Source organism: Dendrobium catenatum, unplaced genomic scaffold (assembly GCF_001605985.2).
Source record: "Dendrobium catenatum unplaced genomic scaffold, ASM160598v2 fragScaff_scaffold_689, whole genome shotgun sequence".
NCBI lineage: Eukaryota > Viridiplantae > Streptophyta > Magnoliopsida > Asparagales > Orchidaceae > Dendrobium > Dendrobium catenatum.
Window position 1 is genome coordinate 252083 of NW_021319151.1, and position 18146 is coordinate 270228.

General features: G+C 32.6%; 1 protein-coding gene across 1 annotated transcript in view; it reads left to right on the forward strand.

Annotated features, from left to right (window-relative positions):
* Positions 1-15291: 15291 nt before the first annotated feature.
* Positions 15292-18146, forward strand: part of LOC110105220 (DDT domain-containing protein DDR4) — a 29197-nt gene continuing 26342 nt past the window's right edge. Inside the window, exons 1-5 of the mRNA XM_020834620.2 lie at positions 15292-15847; positions 15930-16040; positions 17149-17235; positions 17345-17382; positions 17462-17543. Coding sequence (XP_020690279.1) covers positions 15527-15847; positions 15930-16040; positions 17149-17235; positions 17345-17382; positions 17462-17543 — 639 coding nt within the window. The 5' untranslated portion in view covers positions 15292-15526. The remainder of the gene's footprint in view (positions 15848-15929; positions 16041-17148; positions 17236-17344; positions 17383-17461; positions 17544-18146) is intronic.

The window sequence follows — 18146 nt, forward strand, 5'->3', positions numbered from 1 at the left end:
AATGAAATTTAAAATATTTATTATCAAATTTTGATTATCATGAAAAATATATTTTTATTGAAGGAGTTCTTCGTGATCGTAAGTTAATATTATGCCAGATTTTTAGACTTGTCAAATATAAAAACTCTCACAATTTAGAACTTTATGCTATTTTGTGTGGGCATGTATGTCAAATAAGACAAATTCGCACACGGATCACATATGCAATACTAGAACTCAAGACTTATTGATTGATAGTTAAAACTCCCAACCAACAGATCAAAATGAGTGACGTAAATACATGATCGTAAAAAGAGAGTTTTATCTAATAACAATTAGATGAATTTCACAAATGGAGTAGACATTACCTTTACAAAAATTCCATCAAAGACCCACAGGGAAAACTAGCAAATTCATGTCCACTATAGAAGCAAAACCACCTATTCTATTGGCTAACATATCTGAGCTATATAAAAAGGACCACACATTCATAAGAATAGTATGTAGTAATTAAGCCTTTCAATTTTTTTGCATATTTGCATTCAATGCAACCTTACTAGCAAAGTTATCTCTATTCATTGTTTCTTCGTTTTTTTTTTGTACATTTGCATTCAAAGCAACCTTGAGTTCATCCAATTGAAAATGAACTCCACTATATTTCAATGGAAAACCTCATTGTGACAATATATCTTTATTCAATCAAGACACTATTGAAAAACATCAATGCAGTCGGATCCTCATTTGATCATGAGGATATCATCTTATACAGCCTCAACGCATGCCCTACTTATACCAATCCTTTGAAAAGGCGATCAAGTCCAAACTCACTTTCATAAGTCTTGAAAACTTCTACTCGTAGCATTAAAGAGGTCAAATATCTTAACAAAAATAGACAATGAGCACAATATCATCTTAGGCTTCATTTGGGATGACTTCCCAAACAAAGCCTTAGCCCACATATCCAAGTATCCAACCATAAACAGTATATGTGGTAGAGTCAGATAATTGACTACCGTGGTTTAGGTCAATCTTCTGTTGATCACACAAGACAAAAGAATCATTCACGCTCATATTACAAAAAGTGACAAACAAATATCTCAATCTCTAATTTGTCAAATATGCAGCAAATGTGGCCACTCAAATAAAAAGTGCAGCATCACATGCATTATCTCAATTAATTACTTTTCTTTATTCTATATAAACAAAGTTATCTTTATTCATTATTTATTTATTATAGAATTTATATTGAACAAAAATCCTGCATAAACATATAAAGATAAGTTACAAGCAGCTCATAGGAGATTTGAGTTGTTTACATGAAAATTTCAGAAAGGCAAAAAACCATGGTGCATAACATTGTTGAAATAATTCTACAAATATGAGTCTTATATAACAAATTGTATACTTCTTCATAACTAGACAATTCACTAATATATTGTAGTTGTTTACATGATAGTCTTGATAGATGACGTTCATGTTGGAGTAAAATGCGTCTTAAAACAATAGAGTTATCATCAAAAGATGCTCGGTGGCAACGAATAAGAAGGAAAATATCAGTCTTGTTAAAGATGACAAACATCGATCGATGATGGTGCCGATGAGGGCATCAACATTGCCATCAATAGTAGGCGACAACACAATTTATCTTTGATTGGAGAACTTTCGGAATGCTTTCATTCATTTCCGCCTCTGTCGCCATTAAGGAGGCAAATCAAATATACAAGAATGCAGGTTTTTTGAAGCTCTACGTACATTAGTATGTGCATGATGGATGAGAGAACAGAAATGCGCTGAACAGATAGGGTGAAGTAGAGCTTGTGGCAACGACTTTGTGAAGGAGTATGTGAGCAACAAAGGAAGTCATTTTTGCTGAACATGGTTATGGTCATTTTTTAGAACTAGGTTGTTGCCATTTTCAAGCAGCTGCTGTTGTGATTCTCCCCAACTAGGGGCGGAGCCAGCCTCTTATTTTAGGGTGAAAAAAATATATATATAAATAAATTAATATTAAAAAAATACAAAATGAATAATATAAAATTCAGGTCTTATGATTTTTTATGTTCTCAGATTTTCACATCAAAACTCCAATGCCTTAAGTGTTCATTTCCTTTATTTGTCTTTGTACGATATTTTTATTGTACGAGATTTTTATGTAAAATTATAACGTAAAACTCTTTTTATCGCCATACATTTTTTAGCAAGTAATAATCATAAAGTTTCTAGATTTCACCTCTGAGGGTTCATTTAGAACAACTCCCTTGCCGCTTTCTAAAGCAACTTTCTAGCATAAAAAATTATAGTTTAAAAAAATTTTATATTAAAATAATTATTTTATAAAATAATAAAAAAAGTTGTCCTAGATGAAACCTTAAATCCCACCCCAACTTTCTAAAAAAAGCTCAAGAAAGCATTGACAAATGAAGGAGAAGTAAAAAATGCGCAAGTGAGAATTATGTTCGAACATAATAGAAATTGTGAATAGTAAAAAGTAGGTGAAATTTTAAAAAACAATAATTAATGTGAGTCCAAATGTTGGAATAGTAGCAGTGTTGACTATATTAATATTAATTATATTTATATATTTAATCTATATTGTTTTTATATTTTTATGATAATCTTTTTTCATCATATCTTTTTATACACTATCATTTTTTTTAATTAATTTAGTTTGTACATATTTTTTAAAATTGATTGCTTGCATTAAGTCCATAATTTTTTCTAACCTTTTATTGCAAATCCTATATTTATAATGATTAATATCAGCAATTACATTTTTGGATTTAAAAAAATAAAATAAAAATTAAATATGCTTATTTAATTGTTTTTATTATATTTTATTAATATATTCTTCTAGTCTTTAGCAGATGCATGGTTTAAAATTTATATCATACAAGAGTGTGTTAGGAGATGGAGGGCAACGACATTGGTTGCAGAGGTCGACAACAATGCTATAAAAGCTATTGATAGTGGCAGCGAAAATGAACGGGAGGTCAATTGTTGGTGGTCGGTAATGGTGGTGGTGAATAACTTGCCATGTTAAAATTTAGAAGTTATTTTTAGCTTATTTTTTTTAAATTTTGCCTAAGGATTTAGCTTAGAACTTTGTGAAATTCACCTAATTGGATAAGGTAAATTTCAACATGAAGAGCCTCCTAAAGAGAAATCTAGCTAGAATCTTACATTTTAATTGTCATGAAAGTATGATATCACTTCTTTTAGTTAAGTGAAAGGATAGTTAGAGTTTGGATCTAAGAAGAGAGAGTATCCTCTTGATTAGGGATCAATAAGATGAAGATTATGAACTACCTACAGCTTTGGAGCGAAAGGTTTGAAAATTGATAAGAACATCGGGGGAGCAATTTGTTAAGAAAATTGAGACGATTTATGCTCGATATTATGTGGTTGTTCAACACATTTTCTTATTACTATACTTTATACATTATCAAATCTCTCTCTCTCTCTCTCTCTCTCTCTCTCTCTCTCTCTCTTAAACTCATCATATTGAGTATTAAATGACTAATATGCCCTTTTTAATGATTGTTGGATAAATAATTCAATAATAATTAGCAAATCTCAGGTAAGGTAAATGATAATTACCCATATATATAATATATATATATATATATATATAACAAATACAAACATACATCTTTAAAAATCATAACATAATAGTGGTTAATCAATGATTATTGTTCACATTCTTACTAATCCACATAATGGTCTTTCCTACCAAACTGATTTGAGCATTAATGACTATTAAAATCCTAATAATAATTTATTAATCCACAAATTCAGTGGCAATGTTGAAATTATTCAAATTTCTGCTCCAAAAAATGTCACCTTGATTCAAGTAAAAAAATGATAAATACATTGCAAGCTGAATTTATAATGCTACAATATATATTTGCTATTCATAGCTTCAGTGTTATGTTCAATAGCATTTGCACAATTGCGCACAATTTAAAGCAATAAAAAATAGTGACCAAAAGCTGTCTCAAGCGAAGCCTAAATCAACTTTGTGATGGAGTAGACGTAAAATTAGGCATTTAAGATCACAAATTATATATGTTGTTATTAGAAAATTCATATGATAAAACGTGAATTTGTCATAAATTCTCACGTATCATATCGCCCAAGTTTTAAATAAGAAACTTATAAAATTTTTTGTGCTCTATTTAAATATATTTATAGTTGAAATGAGCATCTTGATATATGAAACGAATCCAATGATTATAATAACACATTTATGAGTCAAAGTGGACATTAATAAAATACTCATATTTTTAAGAGGAAGCATCTCAAGGTGTTTTGATGGGCAAAATATCATTTGAATCCAATGAGTTAAATTTTGATAATGTTAAAGTAAAAAATATCAAATGATAAAGGATGCATGTCATAGTCACTGACGTTGATGGACTAGGTGCCATGACAAAAATATATAGAGTCCATACTTCTACACATTATAAGGGAATCCATAAGCGCTACATATGTCTTCCAGAAAGTTCTAACACTCTACTTGTCAGCACCTGACATCCATTATTGATCATTATTATGACTTAACATTAACAACACCAATGCATGCCATCAACTGTTGTCATCGACACTAGGTAACACAAGCATATGTTATTGTTCACCAGTAGGGAATGTTGATGTCTATCATCCACCATTGACCGACTCTAACAACCATCATCTTACCAAATAGTAATACGCCCTCAAACGATACATAAAATCAAACATTGTAACTCCTAACCCAAATGCTAAGTAGGGTGGACTATTATGTGTGTGTGTGTTACAAGTATCACAAGATTGCTTCTAGGGTGATCATAATCATGGGATATAAATACTAGTTCGATTATGTTTTCATTGCCTTTGGTGTTGACAATAAAAAGTCATTGAGCCAAGATGCAAACGACAATGAGTACATGCAACAAAGATCATAAAGAGATGAGAATGCATTGTCCTAAAAAATTATTCGATGAGGAGGCAAAAGTATAGAAAAATAATGAGAATGGAAACAATAAAAAAAAAAAAAAAATTGAAGTTATTTAGTTGAATGGCTTGTGTCCACTATGAGATTTGTTAGGATTATTTATATGTTTTGGGAGGACACACAAAGTGACATCTTACAAAGCTAAGAATGAGGTGAGAGATAGAGATTTTTCAACAAATTATAATACTTAGAGAAAAGATAAAGAAACACTCTTATATAAGAGCAACACAACTTTGTGTGAAGAAGGAAGGAAGTTGATCTCTAAAAAGGGAAAGCAGACCAAGTGATGTTGGGCACCGACAGACGACGTAGTTATATCACATGAATACTATAATATCTCTTGATGAAGTGAGATGGGAGTATTATTATTTATTGCAAGAGAACTAGCCTATTGCTTTTAGGATATTGATTAAAAGCAAAGGTAGACAGAGTGAACCAAAGTAATTGGCATGAATCTACCGAAGTTAACATATACCCACTACCTTATTTTGTTTTTGGACCCCTCCTCTCTTTTGTCTTCCTTGCCTTGTAAAATTTTGGAGAGATGTCATTGCACATGAGGTTTCATTTTTTAGGTAACATTGATAGTCGAGTGGGTTGGCAATTATGAGAACTTGCACCATCAAAATGTAGTATTAAGACGACACCCACCATGCTGATATGCATGTACACTTTTTGGAAGAGAGGATGTGTGTTATGTTGACATGATAAGACTAAAATAGCAATGATTATGAGAATCAATGTATGTAGGTTAATTTATAAGGGAAGTCTAGATGATAATGAGGTTCCCCTTATGGGGAGGACAAGGCTACTTGAGTTTTGGACCTTCACAAGGATCATTTCGAGAGTGTTCTATTAGAAGCATTGCTAAGAAGGCTTCCAATCGTGTTTGCAAGGACATTCATGTGAATTCCTTGAAAGGCAATTGAAGGGTTAGAAGGTTTTATGTCAGTGACTTATTATGCAAAGGGTTGTACATCTTCTACTTCTTGAATTGGACCGATAAGTTTTCACAAGGGCAAGAGTTTTCAACATTACTTTTGGCACTCCCATCAACATGACTTTTAACAACTTAAATGAATTAGGTGGAATTAATTATAATTAAATAAGTGCTAAGAAAGATGAAGGAAATATTGTAATGATAAATAATTATATCTTAATTATCTGTAATGATACTTTTTTGTCTAATGAGCACAATTTCTTCTATAATATATAATCATCATAACTTTGAATTAGACCTATTATTTTTGTTTGGTGGTTATCATCAACATTGTAGAGATCATTGAGGAATCATAAGAGTTGTCAAGTAAAAAAATACAATATTCTTAGATTTTTTTTTTCTGGAGGTAAGCATCCCTACATATATATTTACATTTGATCAAATACTCAATATTATTGTATGTTTCCTAATTAAATGAAGCTTAAGGAAATCAAATTATATATGTGTATCTATTGCTCGCCCCAAATTTCATGAAATTAAATTTATTAAGTCGTAGGTAAGGATCAAACCAAAACATCAGTGATAAACTGCAAGGCCCTTAATGAGGGTATACACTATCTACCTGAAAAATACACTGGTTAGTTTTATTAATGCATAAGCGAGGATCGATCCAAGTCCTTCATAACAACTTTCATGACGCATGCTCGGGGAACTACCTAGCATCACATTATTGCCCAAGCTTGCAAAAGGGTTGTTAGCTAGATTTTACGAAGGTTTGCCAGATCCGTGTGGTCATTGACGACCACATTTGGGTTGACCCAAACCAAGAATAAGATATGTTTATTTGTGTGTGTGTGTGTGAGTGAGTGAGTGAGAGAGAGAGAGAGAGAGAGAGAGAGAGAGAGAGAGAGATCTTTAAAGATGATAAAAGGGTATGTTATGATATTGATGATAACCACTACAGTTTTCAAAGAGTTGGTCTTACATGTGGGCTTTATTGATATTGGGGTTAGTAGACAACATATGGTAGAGCTTGGCCATATTAGGATTAAATACATATCATGTATATAAGGAATTGTTTTTCATCATATGACTTTCTTTTTATACATTTTTTTTGTAGGTTAAGAGCTTTTTTTAGTTGTGAGTAATAAAGTGAACATTAAAGATGAAACAAATAATTATAAATAATTTTTATATAGAAGACACAAGCCTTGACATGATTGCTATTATTAAATCTTATGGGTTCATTTGATTTTTTCGTTCACAATCTCTATATAGGACTAAAAATTTAATATTTTTTTATATTTGTTAAGTGCTCTACTTTTGCATATAGCTCTTATGAGTGCATTACAACCTATTTGTTAACATAAATTGAGAACATATACTTAATTGAGCACATATCCATCAAAATTTCTCATATAAAGATACTTGAGATACACATATTTTTGTAGGTGAATTAAATGACCTTGACATATACATGCACTTTTTTTTTTCTATGTTCCAAATGAATATGTTGAGAAATTATGTTATGTGGATGTTCAAATTCATTGTTGCTAATCTCAATGTTCAGATTCATTTTTGTAAGCAATTTCATAGAGGTTAGAAAACATCAAACTTCACAACATCATTTTCTTTTAACTTTGTAGGAGTGTGCATTTGATTGAGTTCGTCTCTTTGGTTTTTCAGATAAATAGTTAAATTAGAGAAATAGAACAAACAAAATGATTTCTTAGGCTGAATTAACTTGTATCAAACTTTAATTCAATCAATTCAATTTAATTTTAGATGAAAGAAAATAGAAGTATTTTTAATAATAAATTTAAATATTCATATCTTAAATAACATATATTAAGCAATATTAAATAAATTTTGCTAAATTTTATAATATTGCCATATATTAAAATTTTCAGAATATTATATATATATATATATAATTGCATGCTGTAGTATTTATGAAGGCATAAAAGTTTAATATTTTAGCATGGTGATTAACTAACTTGTTGGCAACAACGGGTGATTGGGCTTGATGATGATGAAACATTAGCATTGGTGTTGACTATTGGTGTTTACTTCATTGACAATCATTGGCATTAATATTAGTGTCAACGTTAGGGTTCCACATTAGTTTTGAAAATTGGTGCTTCATGGTTGGCGATTATGGGCATGTCTACCTCATTAGCAATGATTGGCACCGACACGAGTGTTTATATTGGGCGACTTCCTTGTTGGTAACATGGGGATTACATTAGTGTCCACAATGGGCATTTGCCTTATTGGCAATGATGTGTGTTAGCATTTGCATCAACATATGGCATATGGCTAGTTAGTGTTGGTGAGCTTTGGTAGTGGCGTCGATGGCAGTTGACCTTTAATAGCGATGATGGGCATCACTATTAGTGTTGAAAATGGGCGCCAATGTTGTTGGAAGTGGTGGGCATCGACTTTTTTAGTAATAATGGGTGATGGCTTTGTTTGTGATTGAATATGTTAGTACTTTAAGGTAGAGCGTTGGATTATCTAATTTGAAGTCCTTTATGTTGTCTCATTTCAGCTCCCTCAAACTTGTGGAAGTAGAGCCTATTTTACAGATTTTGAAGAGGGACATCTTGCCATGCCCCGAAATTTAAATTGAAATAATTATTTCTTTTATTTTTTATATAACAAGTAGAGCTATATAATTTATTTGAATAATAAAATATCAATAGAAGTAAAATATAATATTCAAAACATCAATATACATATGTAATCACTACTAAAAATCATGTACAATACTCAGGAGTCATACAAACACAAAAATCCATCTTCCGACTCCTAAGTACAAAAAAAAAAAACAATTGAAAGACAAAAGAATTAAAATAATAGTAAGATTCGAGGAATCTATAACTTATTAGTCTCACACTCATAATCTTCTTCTCTAACATGAAATCATTAAAATCATATATAATGAATTAAAAAATCCAGCAGATCATTGTCATCCTACAACTAAACTCAAAGCATGACAAGAATATAATATGCATGTAATCACTCAAATCATAACAATATAAGTCAACATGATCATGACTCTACACATAAATAGTAAAACACACACTATACGATAAAATCTACTAGCCAGTAAACGAACACTGTACAAAAAAAAAATGTAAAACAATAAACCTAGTATAAATGTCTTTCATACGACATAGTAGTGTCATCCAATCAATAAGGAAATCATATAAATCGATAAAATTGAAGCATCTATAAAAACTATCAGAATTCATAATAATGCAATACTATAAAATCAGCATACAAATAATATTTGGTCATTCCATATCAATATCAAATCCATATCTTATATCAAATGTTCGACAATAAGAATAATATGTCATTAATAATAAATCATTAAATAGTGAAATTAATTGGAGTAAATATGATAGTGAATCAGTAATAGTATTAGTAAAATATGTAGCAATAACTTTAAATCGATTTAGTGACAGCAAATAAGTAATGCATCCCAATAATCACACTAAGCAATGAGTTTTTGCTTAAATAATGTTTTTCTAGTAATATGTAAATCAATAAATTAGTAATAGTTGAATCAGTAAACAAAGTTGTTACTCTTTACGTGTCAGCATAATAATTATCTTCTTATAATTTTAAATTAGTGAAATAGTAGAGGATAATGACAACCCATATTATTTAAAGCAAAGCCTGTTGGCCCATCATCTTGTATATGTTAGCCAATCTTCAACTTACATCAGAGAGTAAACAGCCTTTACTTATTTTCACACATATTAATATTCTATATTATAAAAAATATATCGATCAACTATTACACATTCACATACTAATATTCATTCATTATATAAAAAATATAAATCACGAAATCAACCAATCAAAATATAAAAAATAATCAGTACTTTAATATAACAAAAATTGTACAGCGGAAGTTCATGAAATTTAGAGAAAATGCCATAAAAAATGTTTTTTTGGGAGGAATCAAAATGTGTAACTCAAAATCTTTGAAAACGTAAATATGAAAGAAGTCACCTACAACTATTTGAAGAATTTTCACAAAAGCGATGAAGTGAACCAACAATAAAAAATCAAGCTTTCTCTTTTCTCTCTCATTCTATCCTTCCCATTCTCTTCTTTACTTTCCTTCCTTGGCAAGTAATGATATCAGGGGAGGGAGGGAGTTAGTGGAGAGAAAACTATATGTAAAATCTTATTTTAGTTCTCTACGTCACGACGCCATTCTCCCAAGCTGCTGCGCTGCATGTTGAATCCAAAATTATTGTGGAACATAATCTTTAATGCGGCGACAATGATTTTTGCACCATTGCGCTCTCAAGTCTCGAGCACAATGTCGCAACGACCACAGGCACAACACTTCAATGCTCTAGTTCAAACAAAATAGATTTATATATTCTTTATTTTAAATTATTTTTTCAGATTTTTTAATTTGTTACACATCATGTCATTTTGATCAGAAATCAAAGCATCTCATCGGATGATCCATATTGATTCCACAAAATTCTATAATATTTTTTGAGCTTTTAAGTATCTTATTGACATAAGAATTGGGTGATCTTAAGCTCGTTAGATTCTTCTAATTAAGATACACATTTCGATAAATGGTTTGCTAAAAACATAGTTCAAATTGTCTAGCTAATTCTGAAAGCTTTTAATGCAAATTCTTCCTTCAAGATTCATATTTAATCAAAATATTTTTCATATGTCAAAAAAAATTAATAGTTCTAAAATTTATTCCAATAAAATTTATTTAGAGATAAGAAAAATATTTGATTAATCAATTATTTTGTATCATTTTTAAAATAAATTTAATAGTTCTAAAATTTATTCTAATAAAATTTGAGCCTGATCACTCTCTCTCTCTGTAAAATCCTTAAGAAAAGCTGATTTTTTTTGTGCTGTTAGTCCCGTACGATCTGACTTTAGTACTGGACGAACTGAAGAAATTTGTGAAGAAATCTGCCATTTTCGTCTGTACGAACCTGGAGCAGTCGGGACGATCCGTCTGTACGAAATCTGTCCAGAGAGCAAGTCGCCCGGGACGAATTTGAATTTCGTCTGTACGAAATTTGTCTAGATAACCCATCGTACCAGGACGAAATTTGGATCGTCCAGGACGATCAGTGTTAATAAATATCGGATTTGAGATATTTTGGATTCATTTTGGAGAGAGAGAAAAGGCAAGAGAGAGAAAGAGAAGGAAGAGAAGAAGGAAGCTTGGTTTTGGAGCCCGTGGAGCGCTTTTCGTCCGACGACGCTGTTAGAAGATTTGTTTGTCTCGCTGTAAGGACTCCGAACCCTATTTCTGTTTTCGAAGATTTTGTATTTTGATCGAGTTGTGCACTGTTTTGTGTTTTTGTAGTCGAACTTTTGACCTGATTTTGTATTGACACGACTTTCACCGCACAACTTTTAGTATGTTATAGATATGAATATTGTACACGATTTGACTATTTTCTACAATGATTTTATCGGTCGGAATTGATTCTACGCGATTTTAATTGAATAGAAAAATATCAGGACGTGATTTGATTTGGATTCTATAGAATAATAGTCTTATATTGATGTCGTGAATGTTCTACTGTAATAAAAGCAAGGGAGGTCTTGGTATTCCATCTATTTTAGCTATGCAATTTGCATATAATTGCTCTGTTATTTTCAGGATGTATAATTGCGCATCGTTTCTTTCTAATTGGCTTCTTTATCAATATAAATCCCCTTGGAGACCCACACCGAATCAGGCATCCAAAATCTGGAGATCAATATGCAAAACTGCTGCAGATGTGAAACATTGTTTTAATTTCAAAGTGACCAAGAATTCTCCTATATCCTTTAATTGGGATCATTGGTATCAAAATGTTACTATTTCTGAGTTTCTTGGGGATAATGTCATTGAGCACTGTCATGAACTCCTTTTAAAGGATGTTATTTCTTGTGATAATTGGGCTTTACCCAACTCTATTCCTTTGAATCTGAGAAACATGATAGCTAAAAACATTAAAATTGAGGCTTCGGGCCCTTGCCTTCTATGGAAAAATCAGAGAATTTACAATTATAAACAATTCCTAGATGAATTCTACTCGGACACTGATTCCTGCTCTTGGTATAAAATGGTATGGGCAAAAAGGCATATTCTGAAGCATTCTATTTTTGTATGGTTGGCTATTGTTGGGGGCTTAAAAACTGCTGATGCACTTCTTGTAAGAAACATTTCGATGCCTGGTACTTACAGTTTGTGTCACTCTCATAATGAATCTGTATCACACTTGTTCTTTGAGTGCTCTTACACTTTCAATATTCTCACTGCATTAATTCCATGAATGAATAGCTTTCTTCTTAGGCCCTCCATCTTGCAGGTTCTTGATTGGGTTAAAGTACATTACCATGGGAATGGGAAGGTAAAAAACTTTTATTTTGTGCTTATATGCTGTGCTATATATCATATCTGGAAAGAAAGAAATGGGAGGAGGTTTGGTAACACTGTAAATTGTTATACTACTCTGCTATATAACATAAAGAGAAACATCTGTGAGAAAGCTTTAAAATGGGAGAACTCTTGGGAGCTTGTGGAACTTCTGTAATTTGCCAGGTTTCTTTTTTTAAATCTGGAAGGCTTTTCTACCTATTACCAAGACGTTGCAACGGAATACGTTTGAATGGAGAGCCTACCTGGACGATGATGACACTCCCGATTATGGTATTCCCTTGGAGGGCCACGGTGGCAACCAGGGAATAAGCGTTTCCTCTCCTTTCTATATTATATATGAGTCCAGGAACTACTTAGGCTGAGAGTTTTTCCTGTGGGGCACATATGATATATTCTGGCATTTTGACTCAGCAGCTCATTCAGATCTATTTACTTTGTTGTTATTGGTCTGCTGTGCGGCCTTTTTATGTAACTGAGGTCTTTTTTTTTTATTTTTGTTCGTTTTTTCTGCAGCTAACGCTGATATCTGTTATAGATTTTGTTTTGCTTCTGCAGCATTTATTGCTGATAGTTTTTGTTAACTACTGCTGGCAGGTTGTGGTAGTAGTTAATTTTATCTTTGTATTCTTTCTGTTTGGAATGAAATGGGCTTAGGCCCCAATTTTTCCCAAAAAAAAATATTTATACATCTTTTTTCAAGATAAACAAAGATTATTTCTTGTCCGAATTTATAATAGTTGAATAATGAACTCTCTTTCTTATTTATTATGTATTTAATGACATTTATCCTTAAACTTAATTATATGATTTTTTTATTGACACGTTATCAAGAATCGTCTCATTCAAATATGAATCTCAATGTATATTTGAATTACAATATTTCTTAAATTAAATTTATGATCACCTCAATTTTTGTTTCAACAACTTTATATTAGACTAGGCATCTCGAGGAGACGAATCTAACAGTACCAAAAGTAGTGCAGTCTGAATTTGAATGAGTGTTGATATATCATCACAAATTTATCTTGTTTGGGCATGAATCTCGAGAAAAAATTGAATTGAAAGCTATTAAAATTAAATATGGGACTATTAAAACTCCGATTTCAACAAACTTATAGTTGAACTTAACGTCTTAGAAATACAAACCCAGTGAAATCAAAATCAATCAAATCTGAGCCCAAGTTAAGGGTCCAAAGCATATTTAGAGAGTTCAAAACATAATTTGGATTACTAAACAAATTTCAAATGTGACACGCTTACAGTCAAATCAAGCTGATCAACGAGATAAATCCAACGAGCCCAAGATAGTCAAATTATGATATCATTAAGACGTTCAAATGATCGATAAATGGTCCACGATCAAGGAGATCAATATGGGCCATCCGTTCAAACCACTCCCATCTTGACCTTAATCCTACCTATATTTACAAAATTACAAGTCATGCCACTCCAAAAAAACTATAAATTGCCCTCATTATTCTCATGAGAAAAAAAAAAAGAGGAGGAGAGGAGGAAGAGAAGAAGAGAAGGAGAAAACATGGAGAGCTCTCTTGCTGTCGACCACCGCTGGATCTCTTCCGGACCACTGTCGGACTTCCACTTGTTCGTCAACCATCGCCGAAATTATTTCGCTTGTTTGTTGACCACCACTGGAGTTCTCCCGACCATCATTGACCTCCGCTCGTTCATTGATTACCACTGGACTTCTGCCTATTTATCGACCATTACGGAGTTCTTCTTGACTGCTGCTGAACTTCCATTCGTCTACCATCACTAGACTTATGTTCGATTCTCCAATCTATTGTAATTCTACCATCTCCAAATAAAGTAGAGAATCAAGCTTTGTAATTTATTTAAGCTTAGTGGAATTTTCTTATCTGGGATATGCCTCGTGCTTTTTCCTTTCCATGTTTTCCACGAAAAAATTTTTGAGTGTCCTCTTTCAACTATCAGTTGATGTGTCATATATCAGTACATTAAATCTTACAAGCTTACATTCATATCGAGCATATTAACAAGATAAATCCAATGATCCTAAGATCTCATATTTTCAACATTATTAAGAATCAAATGCAAAAGGAATGATCTATGATTTAGAGAATCGATATGTGGCTCTGGTGGAGTTTTATGGATTTTTTCTATATTTATGGGGTATGAAACTCTAAAAATTTTATTATCCAAGCTTTTTGCGATAGAGTCAACCTCTTAAAGAAAAATCTAATGAGATAGGGCTCTCCCAACTTACCCACATAATATATTATATATATTGTATATGTACTATATTTTATCAACATTTTTCTTTGAAGGAGGGCCATTTATAACATATGACAAAATATCAGTGCAATCATTTCAATTAGGCTAAGTCCCATGATTTTTTTTTCTTTTGTGAGGTTTTCACGTAAAAATTAGCCTTTCATATAGAGCTAATTAATACATTAAAGAGTCACTTAAATCAATCTTAAGGTGTTAGGTATAATATTTAATCATTGAATAAATTTGAAATTTAATTTGTAATTATTATAAATATTTGTATTTATTTGTTATATTACTTAAATTTTTATATCTTATTCTTATTAATATATCATTATTATATTTAATTGGTATTTACATGAAAAATATTTTAATAATTTATTTAATAATTTATATTTATTTATTTATAAATCTTCCTAATTATATTTCTTATATATTTTTTGAAAAATTATTAATAAAATTCATTATAAAAATATGATGAAAAATTATTAGAAATATCTCTAATCTTAAAGGAAAAATAATAATTTAGATTTCTATTTTAATAAAAATTTACAAAAAATATCTGCACACGAATTCTTTCACAATTTTATTTCCTTAAAATATTAAATGACAGTAATAAATTAATAATTTTGTTGATGGTCTTAAATAAATTACCACCGTAAACCTACTCATCAAAATTACCGATCCTGCCCTTCTCCACCGAAGCCCTTTCCCTTTCTCTCTCCCTCAAACCTTCGCGACTTCCTTCCTTCTGCTTCCCCATCTCAGCCCTTCTTTCTCTCTCCTTATAATCTCTGCTACGTCATGTGGTTGCTACCCAGATTGTCGCACTTCGCCGCTGTGCCGATTTCCCTGCGATTTTTGTTCTTCTCCTCGACCGCACCCCGATCTCCCTCCTAATCCCTGCCCGCCTCCGCCGTACAACGTGATGTCGGCGGTGGTTTCACCGGCGACTGCGCCGCCGGACAGATCCTCGTCGGAGGATCAATTCCAGCCAAGCAACTCGGCCCGAAAGTCACGCCCCGCACGGGCGTGCACCGCCCGTACGTCAGCTCGACTGCAGCCCCCCTTGCCGGTGCTGGAACGCCGCTCCATCACCGGAGGTGTCATCACCCGTCGGGAGAAAGAGGAGCAGCAGCCGGCTAGCAGGATCATAACCTCGCTAACGCAGCCGCCAACGCCGGCGCAGCTTCCGCGGTGGAGTCTCCGCTCCATGTGGGAGCTGGCCTCCGTGCTCAACTTTTTGAACGTGAGAGCCGACTTACCAGTGATATTACTGTTTTGATTAGGTTTTCTTTGCTTTATTGGTGTTTTGCACTTTTCTGTTGTAGGTATTCAGACCGCTGCTGAATATATCGGTTGAGTTCTCAGCAGAGGAGCTTGAGACGGCGCTGCTGGTGCCGAATAGTACATTGGATGACATTCACATTCCGCTGCTAAAGGTTAGCGTCTTCCGCCTTGGATGGGAACTGTGGATCTTGTTGGCTACATTTATGCTTTAGCTTGATAGAGCGTACGAAGGTTTATTTGCTTATGCATTGCTGTTTAGGTTGCTAATATTAAATGAAATTGATAAATTATGATTTTAAAGGCATCTTCTTTTTGTGATTACTGAGGACTTATCTTGGTTTTAAACTGCGTTGGGATTGTAAACCTTGAGTTTTTGAGATGTCTCCATTCTCCACGGCATGCATTGCATTGAGCTTTATGCTATTCAGTGTGTATAGGACATCCAGAGTAGCATTATTTGATGATGCTATTTGTATGGACAGAGTAGGCTTGATATTGGCATTGGCCTTAAAATTGAATTTTGAATTCCGTCTCTTTGTAGTTTATCCTCCCATCTCTATTAGAACATAAGAGCAAAAAATCAATCTTCTATTGCATTTATCATTCAAGAGTTGTGCTTCTGTTGTAAGTTAGTGGTCACTAAAAACTGCAAAAATGGCAATCGCTTATGAAGTCAACGAAGATTTCTCCTTCGAGCATTATGTACGCAGCAATTTCTCATTCTTGGATGCTATCAATCGCAACACGAGCTTTGCCATTTATGGCTGTCTCCTGCAAAATAAGCCATTACCGGGGACACTAATATTGTAAATAAAATCAACCTACCTTTTTAAAGTGTACTGTCTACTGTTATTTTTGGTGCACATCGTGGTTTAGCATGCTAAAGTTGTGATAGCTAGGCCCTTGGAAGTCAAAAACCATGGTGTCTTTGAAATGTTGTATTCTCATTTGTTTCAAGATGCTGGCTAGATGCATGCATTGATGACTTTGCAGGCTATAACATGATTGATATTGATCTAATAGCAGTACATGCTGTTTTACATCTAAAATTTTTTTTCTCCCACTTCAATTGCAGAATTGTTACCATATCATAGGTATATTTTACATTGTTATCAGTTTTAATTATTGATGAAGTTAAGGATTTGTTTATCATATTCCAATGGTTTTATCTTCCCACTTTGTGATGGATTATCTCTTTTAGCTGTTTGCTCATACCTTTTTTAAAATTGGTTTCTTACTCATTGTTGTAAATGTTATCAGGCTATACCACCTGTTATCCGCATGGCTTTAGGTCGGGCAACTTGGGTTACAGTTCTATGCAGGAAGATAAAAGATTGGTGGCATTGGGTATGCTACCCCAAGCTAATGGCTTAATTTCTTTCACTTCGAAAAAGTGATGATTTTTATGATTAGCAATTGCTATAAATTGCTAGCTAAGTTCTAATTGTTGTTGTAGGTAGCAGATGGGGAGATACCGATAGTTGCATCACATGGGTACTTTTTGCTAACTCATGGACCTTTTTTGAATGGTAAATACAATTCAGGCTGATCTATGAGTTATGAACATGTTTAGGTCCGAGGTTGAGATGTACAAGAATCTTGAACCACCAATCCGTGTGTTGATTTTAAAAGCATTATGCGATATTCGTGTGGAGGTAGTTGTTCCTTGTTATTTTTCTCTTGTTCGAACTATCTGAATTGCAATTTGCTAAACATAAAAGATGACTTCTTTATTTTAGTGTTTTGTGATTGTAATAAGGCCACATGTGATCATTTCCTCATTTAAGCAGAAAACTTCATGCTTTTCATACTGTTTGAATTGTAATTTTATACTACCTTTTTGTACGCCACTTGAAAATGTCCACTGTTCTGCACACAGTGCCAGTAAAGATTGTTTTATATTCACAAGTATTATGCTAGTTGTGAAGTATCATTGTTTTTCAATATTTTATTTATGATCACATGCATGCTCTTCTTCAATCAGTTTTCTTGTTTAACATTGATTGAAAAAGGCTAAACATAATGATAGAATTGGAAGCATGTCTGTAATATGAAAAGATTGCTTTACCCTTGATAATAACAAATGATAAATGCGGGCATTGAAATAAACACGATGAATTAAATTTTAATGACTAAACTAATATAAGCAAAAACTCAAGGTCGATGGTTGGAAATAGACATCTTGCACTTACATACCCACGGTCAACAAAATCCTCTTTTTCATGTCTTTTGTGCATAGGCTTTCAAACCTGAAATAT